Source organism: Rhinopithecus bieti, unplaced genomic scaffold, assembly GCF_001698545.2.
Source record: "Rhinopithecus bieti isolate Rb0 unplaced genomic scaffold, ASM169854v2 scaffold_42565, whole genome shotgun sequence".
Lineage (NCBI taxonomy): Eukaryota > Metazoa > Chordata > Mammalia > Primates > Cercopithecidae > Rhinopithecus > Rhinopithecus bieti.
In genome coordinates, this window is record NW_016818029.1 from 73,944 (window position 1) to 91,467 (window position 17,524).

Below are 17,524 nucleotides of genomic sequence, written 5' to 3' on the forward strand. Positions count from 1 at the left end.
AGCAACATGATTTTTTATATCCATTACTTACCCTTTTCATATGTGAATTCATCTTTCAGAGAATTAGCTGATGATTCACCAATAAAGACAGATGGAATGTCAATTTTCTTTAGTACCTCAACTGTATAAAAGAATAATAAAATTATTCTTAAAAGCCCATACTTAGTGTATAATCAACTTAACTTTCTTCATAATAGCAGCAAATGCAACTGGAAACAATTATAATCAACTTTGATTGTCTATTGCTTGATTTTCCAGATTGCAGATTTTATTCATCATCAAAATGGTTGAGAAACATAACATTTACAGTAACAAAGCTAACATTTTGCATATATACATTACCTGAATTCTCTCAATAGTCTATGAGATGGAGATATAATTTTTATTGTTAATATTTCCATTTGATTCTTCCTCTCTAGACATAATTTGTTAGAGAAGAAAGATGAGGAAGAAATTTTAGGTTTTCTTCCCACACATAACTTAATTCCTAAATGAAAAGAGAAAAGCTTCTTTTACATACCCATTTCCACGAGAGGTATAAGCCAGAGAATATAAGAAAAGACAACTTCACAACAATCTAAAAAGTCATGCCACACACCTCTGGCTTTCCAGACTGAAAGGCTGACAGGTGTTGAGAAAGGGAATAGAGTAGGAAAGCTGGGTAAATTTCTACTTCCTCATAAGCCTGGCGCTCGTGGCAAAGCTTTGTGTTTGATCGGTATCTTAAGATATTTGACTCTTCTACCCATATTCAAAACCAAAATCAAATGCCACCCAAAAAGAATTTTGTAAAAATTATCCATTATTCAGGAATAGAAATAAAACAATCCTCTTAATGTTGCTAATAGAAAAGCAGCCTCATTATTAGCTGTGAGTTAGTTTAACACATTTGGTTTTAGAGAAGGCCCGTTTGTTTCGTTTTATAGTTTTCAAAATAACTTTGTTCTGCATTTTAAAACAATGCATATTCATTTGCATTTAAAAGAGGGGAGGCAAGTGAAGCAAAAGAAAACAAAACAAAACCATAATCCTTCCCATCCAAGGATAAATGTTTTATCTGAAGTAATAAGCAGTTCTGTAAGTTGTGACAAATACATACAATTATAACCACAATCACAGTTAGGATACAGAATGTTCCATCACCCACCAAAATTCCCTCATACAGTCAACCCCTCCCCCTAAATTTATAAATCACTGATCTATTTTGCTGTTAATGTTTCATCCTTATAAAGACAACGTTTAAAATCTTGATATCCTTGGTAGAGTACGGTTTTTTTCACTTCTAGATTGTTCTATGCAAATGTAAACATTCAACTCTCACACATCTCTCTGTCTTTCACACACACACACACCCCTCCACACACACACACCAGAAAAAAACAAAAACATGTAAGCCCCAAAGCCCAAAGAGTGCAGAAACAAAAAATATTAGTCAAGAAATATTTAATCACTATTTTTATATCAATATGATCAATACAATTTTATTTTTTACATCAATGTGATCATATAATGTTTAAAGTGTAAGCTTTTTTCTACACAATGATACAGATCAGATATCCTGTTATGTCAATAAATACAGCTCTACCTCATCATTTATTTTTATTTTTATTTTTTTTAAAGACAGGGTCTCGCTAGGTTGCTCAGGCTGCAGTGCAGTGGCTATTCACAGATGCCACCATACTACATACTACAGCCTGTAACTCCTGGGCTCAAGTGCCCCTCCTGTCTCAGCTTCCCAAGTAGCTGGAGCTATAGGCATTATTTCATTTTTTTAATAGATGCAGAGGTATTGTTATACGACTATATATATTTTTCATATTTGGGAGATATTTTCTATCTTGCTAAGATACTTTCTCTACCACAAATGAGTTTAAAGCTTATTTTGATACTTAAAACTTGCAATTATATACCCTGTGTATGATGTTTTATTCTTTCATGAAGATACTATGACAAACTCAAGGAAGAACTTTTGGCTTGTGACTACTGGCTAATAATATTGGAAGTAACGTAGCTTCTTTGAATTATGATATCTAAAGAGATGTATGTAGAAAGCTCCTTACTTTAATAAAATGATTAAGAAAAAGGGAGAAAATATTGTAAGCAAATATGAGGAACCATTTTGAAAATGGCAACATTATCTACTGAAAACTAAGTATGTTTTACTTCACAAAATACTTCTAAAACACTCTACTTTATTTTGATCTGTAAAACAACTCTATGAGGTATATACTGCCAAACAAAGATAAATTACAATTTGAATGACCCAGTCCCAACCTCTCCAGATTTGTATATCCAATTGCTCATTCAATATCTCCATTTGATTTCCTAACAGATGTTTCAAACAAAGTTTCTCAGTTGAACTCTGAATGTCTCTTTTCCCTCAATTGATCAACTCTGTTTCTCACCTCTGTAAACAGCATAGACATTCACTGAGTTTCTCAGGCTAAACATCTTTGAGTCATCCTTGACTCTTCCCTTTCCCTTACTCCCTATACCAAATCCTGTCAGCTTCAAAATATAGCCATATTCCTACCACTTCTCATTACTTTAACTACTAATACTCCAAACCAAAATCACTCTTGCCTGGCTGCTGCAGCAACTTTATAAATCTTCTCTCTGTTCTCTCCAAAGAACAGCCAAAGTGCTCCTTTTATAAAATATGTCATATTACACAGCTGTTTAAAACCTATTCATTCATTCATTCATTCATCCATTCATTTATTCATTTGGAGATGGAGTCTCGCTCTGTTGCCCACGCTGGAGTGCAATGGCACGATCTCAGTTCACTGCACCCTCTGCCTCCCAGGCTCAAGCGATTCTCATGGTTCAGCCTCTCAAGTAGCTGGGACTATAGGCATGCACGCCACCACGCCTGGCTAATTTTTTATATATTTAGTAGAGACGGCGTTTCACCATGTTGCCCAGGTTGATCTCGAACTCCGAAGATCAGGCAATCCTCCCACCTTGGCCTCCCAAAGTGCTAGGATTACAGGCCTGAGCCACTGCACCCAGCCTAAAACTTATTTAGAATAAATTCCAAAGTCCTTATCATGGCTGATAAGGCCCATCATATTTGACCCCTGGCTCCTTCTCTAACTTTATCCCCTGCCACTCCCTCCCTTGTTCACTAATCCAGCCATTGTGGCTTTATGCCACACCTTGGAAACACCAAGCATGCTTTATCTTCGAGTTATTGTACTTGTTGTTCCTTCTCCTTGGAATACCCTCCTTCAGAAATCTGCATGACTCAGCCACTAACTTTAGATCTGTGCTCAAATTGCAATGCCTCACAGAAGCTTTCTCTGACCACCCTATCTAAAATAGCTGCCTTCCTTTCATCTCTGTCATTCTATATCCCCTTAACTGATATTTTTCTTCATAGCATTTATCACTACTTGACATTATAGCACATTTATTTGATTACGTGTTCATTTCTTCTCTCCCACTCTAGAATGCAATAAAATAATAATCACAATAATAATAGCTGAACAACCATTAAATTACTGCTATGAACCAGGAAGTCTTCTAGATGCTTAACAGGCTTTAATTCATTCAATCCTTATAGCAACTAAATGACTTAGGTACTATCATTATCCCAATTTCACAGATCAGAAAAACTGAAGCATATAGATAGTAGGTAATGTATCCAAGGTCATACAGCTACTAGGTGGTAGAGCTGGGATTCAAACCCTGACAGGCAGTACCCAGAAAGCACTCTCTTAACTACTGCACTCTACTACCTCAATGAAAGATATGAAGGCAGAGCCTCTGACTGCATCATTACTTGCTATAGTCACAATGCCTAAAACAGTGCACAGTAGGCTGTCAAAAAGCATTTGTTGAAGGAAGAAATCAAAGGAAAAAAGGAGAAAAAAATGACCCAGAGATAGTAATAACTTGACCTGGTTATACAGTTAGATATTTGCACAGTTTGGACTCAAACTTGAGGCTTCTTATTCCTTATCTAGGCTCCTCTCACTCTGCCATTGCATGGGTTTTCTCATATATCTTCTCTCATAAGATTTTCACAAACTCGTCAGGTCAAATAATTATTAAAATTATCCACACTATTATAGATGAAAATAATGGGCTTACAAAGATTAAGTAACTTTCCTGAGGGTGCAGGTACCTGGCTCATAAATCAACTAGTCTGTATTAGAAAAAACACATATTTCCCGTTTCTGAAGTTGGTATCCTTCCTACCACTTTCTGCTGTCTCCTAAAGATAAAGAATGTTATTGGCTCACTGAATTAATCCATTATTTCTGGCTGAAATAAAAATTGGTATATTCCTCATGTGAAGTGTCAACAGGAAGGGGCTTTTAAAACTTCCTTTTGTTTCCAGGCGTTAGTATCTCTACTTAGTATACGATACCAGTATTCCTAGGGAAGGCCTTGAAAAGAGGGACAGATACAAGCCTCTTCTGATACATCCATGCTTTTCTTACCTCTACCAAGTAACAGTAAAGATGAAAATGGTAAACATCTTTACAACATTTGCCTCTGTACATATAAAATGTTTAAACACATGGGCAAATATGGAGCAAAATATCACAGATAATAATCTAAGCAACAAAGTCAAGAACCAAAATGCTGAGCAGTCTTTGAATAACAACTCAGTTGAAACATTTCCATGGAAACAGCAGGCTTATATGGTTATGTGCTAGTTTTAATATTGAACATATTTTCTTTAGGAGCTGACATGAATATCACAAAAAGGTTTTACAGTATTATAAAGAAAAAATAAGTGATAAACGGAACTGACAATTTCAGCCTGAAAAATTTTTACTGAAAACATGTCAAAAGAGTAAATAGTTTACAAATAATAATCAATTTGTTCAATCCAAAACATATTCAGCCCTTGAGAAAGTCTTGAAGATTTGCTAAATCCTGGGCTTGGAACTTTGGCAAAACATACAAAGAGTAAGTAACTTGCTCAAAGTTAGACAACTGATACAAGTAGGATTTGATTTCAAATTCAGGCCTATCTATTTTCAGACTATGCATGCTTTCCATTTTGCCAATAAATGTATACTGATCACAAAAGTTACTGACCCTGGGATGTATCAACTGAAACAATTTTTTTTAAGAGGGTAATAGTTAAAGGAGGAGAAGTAAAATGTGTCAAATTGGCAGTACTAACATTACCAGTTTATTTGATAAGTAAACTCACTTAAGTAAGTCCTATAATTCCCATGTAGTAGCTGTCAAACTATTCTTGAAATGCTAAAACTTCTCATGGGTACTTAATGGACTCTACAGTCATAAAGATTTAATCAGCTAGGAGGTTAAAATAATAATTTAAAATATAAATAAATTACCTAAGAAATGCATTAATAAATTTTACCTTTTATATATTATAATTTTGCCTCACTCTATTAGGGTTAAGGACAAAAATGCCCAGGTGAGGTGGCTCACGAATGTAATCCCAGCACTTTGGGAGGCTGAGGCGGGCAGATCACCTGAGGTCACGAGGTCAAGACCAGCCTGACCAACATGGAGAAACTCTGTCTCTATTGAAAACACAAAATTTGCCAGGTATGGTGGCAGGTGCCTGTAATCCCACCTACTCATGAGGCTGAGGCAGGAGAATCACTAGAACCTGGAAGGCGGAGGTTGCAGTGAGCTGAGATCGCACCACTGCTCTCCAGCCTGGGCAACAAGAGTGAAACTCCATCTTAAAAAAAAAAAAAAAGAAAAAAGAAGGGCAAAACAAAACATCAGAAAACACTGTCATAGGCTAAAATAAGTCTTTTTGGTTAAGGAATATAAAATATTTCCTTTTCAGGATGTAGTTATTTAAACTCCTAAATACATTCCAGTGTTTTCTATCAGTCTATAGCTTTATGTCTATACTTCACTTTACCTTGAAAATATGAATCAATAGGACTTAATAGCAAAATATACTGTGGTTATGCACTCAAAACAAAATAAAATAAATTCTAATCGTAAGTGTTGACAGTAAATAATCTTAGTATCAATTAGAAAGGTTTTGATAAAACCCCATAGTCCCCTGAGTGATAGAAACTACATTAAGTGAGGCATACAGCTTAAAAGTCAGTGTCTTATTATAGCCAGTTATGTCACTAAAATTGGCTTGTTGTTCCCTACAAGCCAATAATTAGTAGAGAGTAAGGAAAAACATTCCCATCTGAAATGAAAAACTACGAACATGCCAGTGTATGACAAAGGGATACTAACCAACTGGTGTAAGGAAGCACAAGTATGTGGCTTTGGAATTTCAGCAGATTATAGCAGCTACTTAGTTTATGTGCAGACCCTAAAATAATGCTGTGAATCTCTAAATAAATTAAAAAACGCCCTCTATGGCATTCTTAACTCAGCATGTTTATCCCTATTAAAGCTGTTTCTCCCAGTTTTTGTTAAAATTTTGGTTTTTAACAAAACATCAATAAACAAAACACTTATGTTTTAAAAAAACTGTTCAGAAAAGAAAGTCATTTTCATCTCTACTATGAATAAAATCATCCAAAGAGAGTTAAGAATGGGGGATTATCTGATAGAGAAGAAATTCTGCTTTTTAAAAAGAAAATGAGAGAAGGAAAATCCTGTTAATTTTTAGTTACAAATGATCTGTCAAACAGGAGAGAAGAAAAGTGATACCTGTACTTACTGTCGTTGGATCCCATGCTAATGAGGTCATCAGAATCAACATTGTGAACTATGGCTGCCTTGTATCCTGCTCTCTGTGCATTTAAAACCTGCAAATCAAAAAATAAAAAATCATGTTATAAGGAAGACAGTGGTTTGTCACAGTGTCCCTCAACTCTAAATCAACAAGTCTATACTATATACCTAGGACTAGATTATGAACATATGTAGAAATAAATCTCAGGTATGCTCTTGAAACATATAGATATTTTACAATTGATTATAAAAACCTACTGAAGTAAATAAAGGCTGAAGATACAAGCTAAAACACTAAAAGGACCCAAAGTAATAAATCTGTTTTGCTCTAAAGAGGTAGAAACTTGCTATAATCAGGTTTAGGAGTCTCCAGACCCTAAGCATTCAATTCCCACCTCTGCCATGAATTAGTGGGATGAACTTGAGCAAATTACTTCTTTTGTAACCCTCAGTTTCCTAACCTTTTAAATGAGAATGACAATATTCTTCTCATATGTAAAATAATATTTTTAAAATGCTTAATACCATGCCTAACACATAGAAATGAGTCAGATAGAACCAATTCATATCACTAGCTTGATCATCCAAAATATTCTGTAAAATTCCTTTAGAAAGCTTTTTAAAAAATTAAAAATACCTGCAGGCTGAAGTTGCTTACTCTGATTTTATCTAGCTATTTGATCTTTCCTAAAGCTAGCCTCCAAAATAGTAACCTTTGCACCATAAGAATATAGTCGGATGTGTGGCAGAATTTTCTTACATGAAAGATCTGAAAAGTGTCAAAACATGTTATTACATCTCACTTTAAAATAATTTTCTATTATAAGTAAAAATAAACCCAGACCTAAACTACTTATTGCATGACCTTTAGACTATCAGCAAAAATGAAGGATCAGACAGACCATTATTTGCATATTGGTTGAATAAAATAAAAATTGGGAGGGCAAACATATATATACGTAGTTTTAAATACCTGAAATACTTTTGAACATATGTAGTTCTGGATACTAATTTCAGTAAGAAACTCTTGAAATACATTACCTTATGAGCATTCCATAATGGTATGTCTCACAGTGTTTGAGTGTTAAGTGTTTTTAAGAAACAGGCATATTAATTTTTTAGAAGAATTTCCAAGTCTAATATTAGTTCCGTTTTAGTTATCAGCATTATAATGATTCAACACTCTGCTATAATTCCATAAAAATAAAACCTGAGTCATGTTCCAAAGGGTCAGGGAAAGCCCAGAGTCAAGTTCCCAAATATAAAAAGGATATGCAATTATTCAGACTCTGGATCTGAAAGCTAGGTAAGAGAAATGAGTTCTAGATATTCAACCCCAGTCAGGTCAGTTGACTTGGCACAGTGAAAAATTCTCCTCTACATTATTCTTGACTTCTCTAAAACTATCCCACCAATTCAAGTTAGATTTGTGAAAGAGACAACAGTGTGGATAAATAAGAATAATATTATCCTATTACTGAAAAAAACTAAATCTGTAGGAGATACGACTGCCCCAAGAAATTAATACTTTGTTCATCTCACAGCCTCCATAGCACCTATGAAATAGCCTGACACAGGGTAGGCACTTATAAAATATTACTCAAATCAATTACATGTATTTTTTAAATGTGCTTAAATTAATAGCTCATATTATAACATTATAAACACAGAAGATAAAATCATGCAGAGTGATTTTTTTAAAAAACTAATTAATATAAATTGTTCGCTGGCACAGGACCCACTGCTCTAATGTAGGAATAATGGCAAGAAATCAACCAGTCAACAAAACTGTGAAAAGTATGTTTTAGTTGTGCAAAGAAAGGTCAATAATCAAAAAAGTAAGTGCAGTATTTTTGCATATGAGTACATTTTATTTTTAGGTGGATTTTGTCATCCAACTATGAATGCTGAGAAAATGCCAGTCCCCCACACCCTCTTCCCCTTAGATATCACTACTTTCCAAAGGGAGGAAAAAAATAATCTCTTAAGAATGTAGTCTATAAACCTTGATTATTTGTTACATATATTAACTTATTATTTCTGCATGATATTACCATGGCAGTACAGACTTCACTTGGCTTTTATTTAAACAAAAGTATACTCCACTGGGGTTACCATTAGTTTATCTGATGCTTTCGTGACCATTTTAACTTTTCCCAAAAAGCTAACCAAGGAACTGAGGAGAAATGTTTCTTTCCACACCCAAAAAGTAACTGTTGCCAAAGACACAATTTAAGAAATAAAGAATTAGACCAATATCAAAAGCTGTTTCCTGCTAATACCAAACTTAAGTTTTAAATTTCTTTTTAAAGCCAACCAATGCACATAGTCATTGAAATTACATCATTTAACTTTTTTCCCTGAATAAAAATATGTATGAAGGCAAACATGCAACATGTTAGAACACAGAGAAAAGTGGTCTCAGAAACCACAACAATGAGTAAAAACCGTGGCTGAATTCAGCAAGTAGTTGCTGAGCTTAAAGATAACTGTATCCAAGCTAGACACAATGTGGAACTTGAGGGTCAATCAGAAAGTCATTATCCTTAAGGAAATTTCAGTACTCATGGATAGCTAAATAGGTCGGTTGCTTTCTTGACCCTGTGTAGAAATGGCTTTGTCTTCTGAATGCCTATCAGTACTTCAAATTCCATCATCTCCATGAAGCTTGCCCTGTCCTGTACCCCTATGCCACATGCACCTATATTAATTGCTCCCTGCTTACAGTATTTATATTAATCTATTTGTATTTTTCTTCAAGATCTTATACAGTGTCTTATACTTACACATATATATGTCATATCCCAGGGGTCCCCAACCTTTTTGGCACCAGGCACTGCTTTTGTGGAAGGCAACTTTTCCACCGAGGGAATAGTTTCAGAATGAAACTGTTCCACCTCAGATCATCAGGCATTAGATTCTTGTAAGAAGCGTGCAACCTAGATCTCTTGCATGCACAGTTCACAAGAGGGCTCATGCTCCTATGAGAATCTAATGCACCACTGATCTGACAGAAGGCAGAGCTCAGGCAGTAACGCTTGCTAGCCCACCGCTCACCTCCTGCCATGCGGCCTGGTTCCTAACAGGCACCGGACCACGGCTGGGGGCTTGGGGACCCTTGTACTATCCCAATTCCCAAACTGGTCTTCAGGGGGTCCTTAAATCTGCGGTTGTCTACATATAAACTTTTCTGGAGAAAAGAGACAAAAGTAATAATCTTGCAAGAGGCTTTCTCACTCTCAAATTATTAAGAATCATCAATATACATGAATGGATTTATAACAGTCTACCATGTTTAACTAAATCTAGCCATTAGGCTTTTAAAACTGTACCAAACAACTTAGGAGAAATACGTCTTTCACACATCCAAAATGCACTTAGTTCTATAAATACAGTACAAAATTTTATCAATATCAAAAGCTGTTCTCTGTTAATATGATAATAAAACTCCTAAAATAGAAACCTTAGGAAACCACTAAAATGGGAAGAAATTCTGTAGGCCTAAGTGTGAGCTCCAAAAAACAGAAGCATGTTTTCAAAATATAGCAAGTATGAAGGCTTTCCCAAGGTTTCTGTTGTTTTTATTGATTTTTAAAATAAATAAATGAAATTAAATCAAAGAACACATTAACATATGGACTAACAGGCTTATGAATACAAACAAGGAAAATACATCCATGTTTATGAACTATAAAACTCATGTGTCAGTCAAATTAAATTACATTTTCAACTAAGCAGCAGCTGGTATTTTAAGAACACACGAGGCAGAAATAAATTTTAAATCATTTAGTAAGCATTTGCAAAGTTTCCTATTCATAAAATGCAACCTCAAACACATGGTGTCAGATGGAAGCAAAGAACTTAAAGATTCACGAAACAAAGCATGCACAGTGAACAAATGCAAATCCAAAACAGCCATCAAAACTGAAAACTACATCATAAAGCCTTCTAAATCGTATTGGCAATCTGCCTTTTTAAGGAGACTGATCAGAGCTATTAGCTCAAATTATGGTAAATGCACTAAGTATTTTACATCCAATAAACAAATTACATGCAACTAAATTATATAGACCAGGTGGCACCTAATCAAGAGGTTTAAAGAAATAAGGGAACTGCTAGTTTGTTATTATAAGTAGCCCGTCTGTCAGAAGATAACGGATTGCTAATAGAAGAGTCTTCAACAAGACAGGTTCTAAAAGGAACCCTGGGAACAACACAATAATCCATCTTATTTCTAGCCTGAACAAATTTGTAATATTGACACTAATAAAACATGCCTTATAAGAAAATAGAAATGATTATGCTGTTTAGCTGATCATGAATAGAGACCTTTTAAAAAGAAACCCCTGTGTGCTAGTGCTTTACACATATTATCCCTAATATTCAATACAACTCCACAATGTAGATATTCTTTTCTACTGCTTACAAATGAAGAAAGATGGTAAGTGTAACTACCCTAAGGTCACACTTAGGCAGAGCTGAGATTTAAACACTGCTTTGGTTAGATAGAGAAGCATGGGTTTGCCCAGTGAATCAGGATGAGGCCTAGGATCATTAACCTTATGTAACATTTTACAAATGTCTAGAAAGAGAAATTGAACTGAGAAAGCATCAAGATGCAGATAACATTAATCTTAAAATCTTGTGGGCAAAATAAAACCTATAAACAAAACAACACAAGCCAAGAAGAAATGTGTTAAAATATTGTGGGAAGAGTTGATAGAAACTTAGAGGGAAAAAGGCTATGGGATGAAACACCTATGGCAGATTTTATGAGACTTGAATTACACCTCAACAAAAACAGGAAATTCTAGTTAACAGTGGGAAAAGATGGGGAAATTTTTTCATATGGGAAGAAGAGAGCTACAACAGAGCAAATGGTATGTTAAAAGACACATTTAAAACAAAACAAAAAACACAGTGACCTAACTTAAAGAAGAGTGTTACTGAAAGGCACAACAGCAGATTAGTTAAAAGTACACACTCTGGGAACTAAACTACCTGGGCTCAAATCCTGTTTCTATTAGACATACAAGTTATTTAATGTCTGTATTACTAGTATTGCAATATACACCATTACTTATTATTGTTTAATTTGAGGATTAAATAATTTAATATATTAAAAACACTTAAAATAGTGCTTAAACGTTACCTGGCACATACTAAGTAAGAGTTATGTTTATTGCCATTGCTACTAGTGTTTATTGCTGGAGAGTCAGAAGTGAGAAGAGAGAGAAAAAAAGGACAGATTGTGCAGTACCCTGAAGGCTCTTCAGAAAAGTAGACTTGTGGTCTCCTCAGTCAAGAGTTCAGAGTAGGCACTTGAATAAAGGGTTGACATGGCTAAAACACTGCTTTGGAACAATCTGGTAATGATTGCATTGACTTGGAAAGGAGAGACTGAAGATTTAGAAGCTGTTATGACAAGGCGGGATAACAGTAATAACATGAAAGAATACTCTATCTCTTATTCTTCATAACCAATTTTTGAACTTAGGGAACTTGGAGAGTACCTTTGGCCAAAATAGGAAAGCTGAGAAACTGTTCTGATAGGAAAGCAGCAGAGACTGGCTTTAAGCATACTAGATTTGAGAGGTAGCAAGTTTCCATAGGTAGGTAGAACACAACAGGTTAGGACTCAAGACAAAAATGTTCAGGCCGGGCACGCGGCTCACGCCTGTAATTCTAGGACTTCGGGAGGCCAAGGCGGGCAGATCACGAGGTCAGGAGTTTGAGACCAATCTGGCCAAGAAATTCAAGACTAGTCTGGCCAACATGGTGAAATCCCATCTCTACTAAAAATACAAAAATTAGCTGGGCATGGTGGTGCACGCCTGTAGTCCTAGCTACTCAGGAGGTTGAGGCAGGAGAATCGCTTGAACCCAGGAGTCAGAGGTTGCAGTGAGACGAGATTGCGCCACTGCACTCCAGCCTGGGTGACAGAGCGAGGCTCCATCTCAAAATAAAACAAAAAAATTGTCAGATTTTCAGCAAGTTAATCTATTTATTCATTCAATAAATATTTGGGGCCAGGTGCAGTGGCTCACACCTTTAATCCCAGCACTGTGCGAGGCTGAGTAGGGCAGATCACGAGGTCAAGAGATAAAGACCACCCTGGCCAACATGGTGAACCCCCGTCTCTACTAAAAATACAAAAATTAGCCAGGCACGGTGGCGCACACCTATAGTCCTAGTTACTAGGGAGGCTGAGGCAGGAGAATCACTTGAACCCAGGAGGCGGAGGTTGCAGTGAGCTGCGCCACTGCACTCCAGCCTGGGCAAAAGAGCAAAACTCCGACACACACACACACACACACAAATTCAGATTTTCAGGAAGTTGATCTATTCATTCAATAAATATTTGGGGCCAGGCGCAGTGACTCACGCCTGTAATCCCAGCACTTTGGGAGGCTGAGTCCAGGGGATCATGAGGTCAAGAGATAAAGACCATCCTGGTCAACATGGTGAAACCCCATCTCTACTAAAAATACAAAAATTGGCTGGGCATGGTGGCACGCGTCTGTAGTCCCAGCTACTCGAGAGGCTGAGGCAGGAGAATCGCTTGAACCCGGGAGGCGAAGGTTGCACTGAGCCGAGATCGTGCCACTGCACTTCAGCCTGGGTGACAGAGCATGCCTCTATCTCAAAAAAATACAAATCTGGCTACCTCATTGTTTAAAACAATCTTCTAATAACATGATCTATTCACATTGTTACATTTCCTATAATCTTCAATCCTCTTTAACATCTCTATGTGAACTAAGTTAAGTGTACTTTATTGTTTCTCTGGGAAGAGATGTTACAAATAAGCAGACATGTGTATATGTCCAGGCTACACACCTGCAAGAATGGTAAAAATGTAAGAGAGGTGACTTTCCTTGGTGAATAATAACTTTGAAAAGAATCCAGTTATTGTATTAGATAGGAGTCTGGATATTCATGTAAAATGACACACACTTAGAACAAGAACATTATTTACTTGAAATATAAATCTGCATTTCAAGTTCTAAAACTTTTATCTGAATTATAGTGCTGTTTTGCATGAAGTGTAATTTGTAATGTTTGAAGAACAGAGAAAAGGCAAGCTCAAAAGAAGGACTACTTCAGACAGATAGAGGATATTCCAGCAATAGCATACATGCATTTCCTGCAAATGCCCAGTGTTTCTGAGAACATCTGTCTTCAGATAAGGGGCAAAAGATATCTGATGATAAATAGTAACTTTTACAAATACAGTCTTTTCTAATTTTAATAACATACATTTTAGTTCCCTATTTCAACATTTTATAAGTATAAAAGATCATTTAATTCGGAAGTTAAAAGAGGATATACTAAAATACATCAAACAGAGTAATGCATGCAAAATAAAAAATATATGTGAGTTAGAGGAAAATTTCAGTGACAAGTCATAATTTTATTTACTAAAACAAGTAAACTAATAAGAATAGAAGTAGAAAAAAGTAATAAATACTGGGAAAATTCATCTACCATGGTTTAGGAATAAACATAAAAATACATCTCTGTCAAGGTGTATTTTAAGTGCTTAATCACTAGGAAGAAAATGACTAAATTTCTTCAACTCCGATATTACTCATGATGTCTTCAGTAGCTTTAAAGCATCTTTCTTTTCTTTTTGCTCCCAATCTACTTTCACGTTCAAGTATGAACTTGGCTTCATATTTTAAATTGATATTTTAAAATATCTTCTGTTAATAGTGTTATTTACAAAACTCTTAAAACTAACATTCTCTTTGGGGGAAAAGACTGAATGCTTTCTCCTTAGTAACAGCACCAAAATGAAGATATTCAGTCTTACTGCTTCTATTCAACATTGTACTGAAGCTCTTAGTCAATGCAATAAGGTGGCAGGGGTGGGGCAAAGGGAGGGGACAGAAGAGAGAGTGTGTAAAAGTGCATATGGATGAAGAAATGAAAACCTAAAAATCTTTATCTGCAAGTTCACATAATCATCTACTTAAATGAATCTGCAAAAAGACTTCTAGAAGACAGGGCATGGTGGCTCATGCCTATAATCCCAGCACTTTGGGAGGCTAAGACAGTAAGATTGTTTGATTCTAGGAACTGAAGACCAGTCTGGCAATGTAAAGAGACTCCATCTCTACAAAAAAAATTTTAAAATAAGCTGGGTGTGATAGTATACACCTGTAGTCCCAGCTACTCAGGAGGCTGAGGTGGGAGGATCACCTGAGCCCTGGAGATAAAGGCTATGCTACTGTACTCCAGCCTGGATGACACAGCAAGACCCCATCTCAAAAAAAAAAGAAAGGCAATAAATGCTTCAGGGAACAGATATCCCATTCTCCATGATGTGCTTATTTCACATTGCACAGTATCAAAACATCTCATGTACCCCAAAAATATATATATACCTACCATGTACCCACAAAATTAAAAATAAAAAAATTTTAACCAAGACAAAAAATGAAGGTGAAATTAAGACATTACCAAATAAAAAAAAACAGAGAATCTGCCACTGGCTCTCTAAGTTATAGTAAAGGGAATCTTTTAGGCTGAAATGAATGGAAAGTGGATAATCACTTGAATTTACACAAAATAAAAAATATTTGTAAATGTAACTACATAGGTGCTATGAAAACAGTATAAAAATATTTTGGTTATTAACTCTTTTCTCCTATCTGTTTAAAAAGACAATTGCATAAAATAGATGTAATTTGTAAGACAACAGTATTACAACAGTGAGGTAGAGGAGAAAGGAAATGAAGGTATATTGGAGTAAAGTTTTTGTATACTATTTGAACTGAATTAGTATTAAACCTAACTACTTTGTCTCAAGTTAAGATATAAATTGTAATACCCAGGGCAACCACGATAAAAATAACTAAAAAATGTCTTGTAGGAGAAACAAGGAAGTCTTAAAGTTATGCTAGAAAATAACTATTTAACACACAAAAATGCAGAAAATGAAAAGAGAAGGAAAACATATAGAAAACATGTATGTGATAGTTGTTACTGAGTGTCAACTTAACTGAAGGATGCAAAGTATTTTTCCTGGGTGTGTCTGTGAGGGTGTTGCCAAAGGAGATTAACATTTGAGTCAGTGGCCTAAGAGGGGCACATCCACCCTCAATCTGGGTTGAGCACCATCTAATTAGCTGCCAGTGCAGCTAGGATAAAAGAAGGCAGAAGAAGGTGAAAGACTAGACTAGCTAAGTCTTCTGGCCTCCATCTTTCTCCCATGCTGGCTGCTTCCTGCCCTCAAACATCAGACTCCAAGTTCTTCAGCTTTTGGACTCTTGGACCTACACCAGTGGTTTGCCAGGGGATCTCGGGCCTTTGGCCACAGACTGAAGGCTGCACTGTTGGCTTCTCTACTTTCGAAGTTTTGGGACTTGGACTGGCTTCTTTGCTACTCAGCTTGCAGGTGACCTATTGTAGAACTTTACCTTGTGATCATGTGAGTCAACACTCCTTAATAAACTCCCTTTCATATATACATTTATCCTATTAGTCCTGTCTCTCAGGAGAAGGCTGACTAATACAGATTTTGGTACTAGGAGTGGGACAGAATGATATAGTTTGGCTATGTCCCCACCCAAATCTCACCTTGAATTGTACTAATCCCCACATGTCAAGGGCATGGCCAGGTGGAGATAACTGAATCATGAGGATGCTTTCCCTTACACTGTGCTCATGGTAGTGAGTAAGTCTCACAAGATCTGATGGTTTTATAAAAGGAGTTCCCCTGCACATGCTCTCTCTTGCCTGCCGCCATGTAAGACGTCACTTTGCTCCTCATTCATCTTCAGCCATGATTGTGAGGCCTCCCCAGCCACGTGGAACTGTGAGTCAATTAAACCTCTTTCCTTTATAAATTATCCAGTCTTGGATATGTCTTTATTAGCAGCATGAGAACAGACTAATACAATGTAACAAAGTGGCAGATGTAAATGCTACATCGTAAGTAATTATATTAAATATAAATAGATTAAACATCCCAATCAGAAGCCAGAGACTGGTAGAATGGATTTTAAAAACATTATCTACCTATATGTTGTTTACAAGAGACTCACTTTATATTATTCAAAGACACAAATGGGTTGAAAGCAAAAGGAAAGAAAAATACATACCATGCAAACAGCATACAACTGGACTTTAAGACAAAATTGTTGCTAAGACAAAGAACGCTACAATGTCTTCCATCAGGAAGGTATCAGAGCTACAAACTTACACAGACCTAATTACAGAACTCCAAAATACATGAAGCAAAAGCTAAGATAATTAAAGAAAAATATACAATTCAACAATGATAGCTGGAGACTGCAATGCCCCATTTTCAATAATGAATAGAACAACTAGTCAGAAAATCAGTAAAGAAATACAACACTTGAGCAACACTATAAATCATCTAAACCAAACAGATTCTGTTCCACCCAACAACAGAATAAAGATTCTTCTCGGTTGGGCGGAGCAAGATGGCCGAATAGGAACAGCTCCAGTCTCCAACTCCCAGCGCGAGCGACACAGAAGATGGGTGATTTCTGCATTTTCAACTGAGGTACTGGGGTCATCTCACTAGGGAGTGCCGGACAGTCGGTGCTGGTCAGCTGCTGCAGCCCGACCAGCAAGAGCTGAAGCAGGGCAAGGCATCGCCTCACCTGGGAAGCGCAAGGGGAAGGGAATCCCTTTTCCTAGCCAGAGGAACTGAGACACACAACACCTGGAAAATCGGGTAACTCCCAACCCAATACTGTGCTTTAAGCAAACGGGCACACCAGGAGATTATATCCCACACCTGGCCGGGAGTCCCAAGCCCACGGAGCCTCCCTCATTGCTAGCACAGCAGTCTGCGATCTAACCGCAAGCAGCAGCGACACTGGGGGAGGGGTGCCCGCCA

The 17,524-nt window shown here is 36.5% G+C and overlaps 1 protein-coding gene across 1 annotated transcript in view; it reads right to left on the minus strand.

Moving 5' to 3' along the window:
• The window catches only part of RNF13 (ring finger protein 13), a 167,981-nt gene that overhangs the window by 62,848 nt on the left and 87,609 nt on the right, over positions 1–17,524 (minus strand). Inside the window, exons 5-6 of the mRNA XM_017856542.1 lie at positions 6,635–6,722; positions 28–121 (exon numbers count right to left, since the gene is read on the minus strand). Coding sequence (XP_017712031.1) covers positions 28–121; positions 6,635–6,722 — 182 coding nt within the window. The remainder of the gene's footprint in view (positions 1–27; positions 122–6,634; positions 6,723–17,524) is intronic.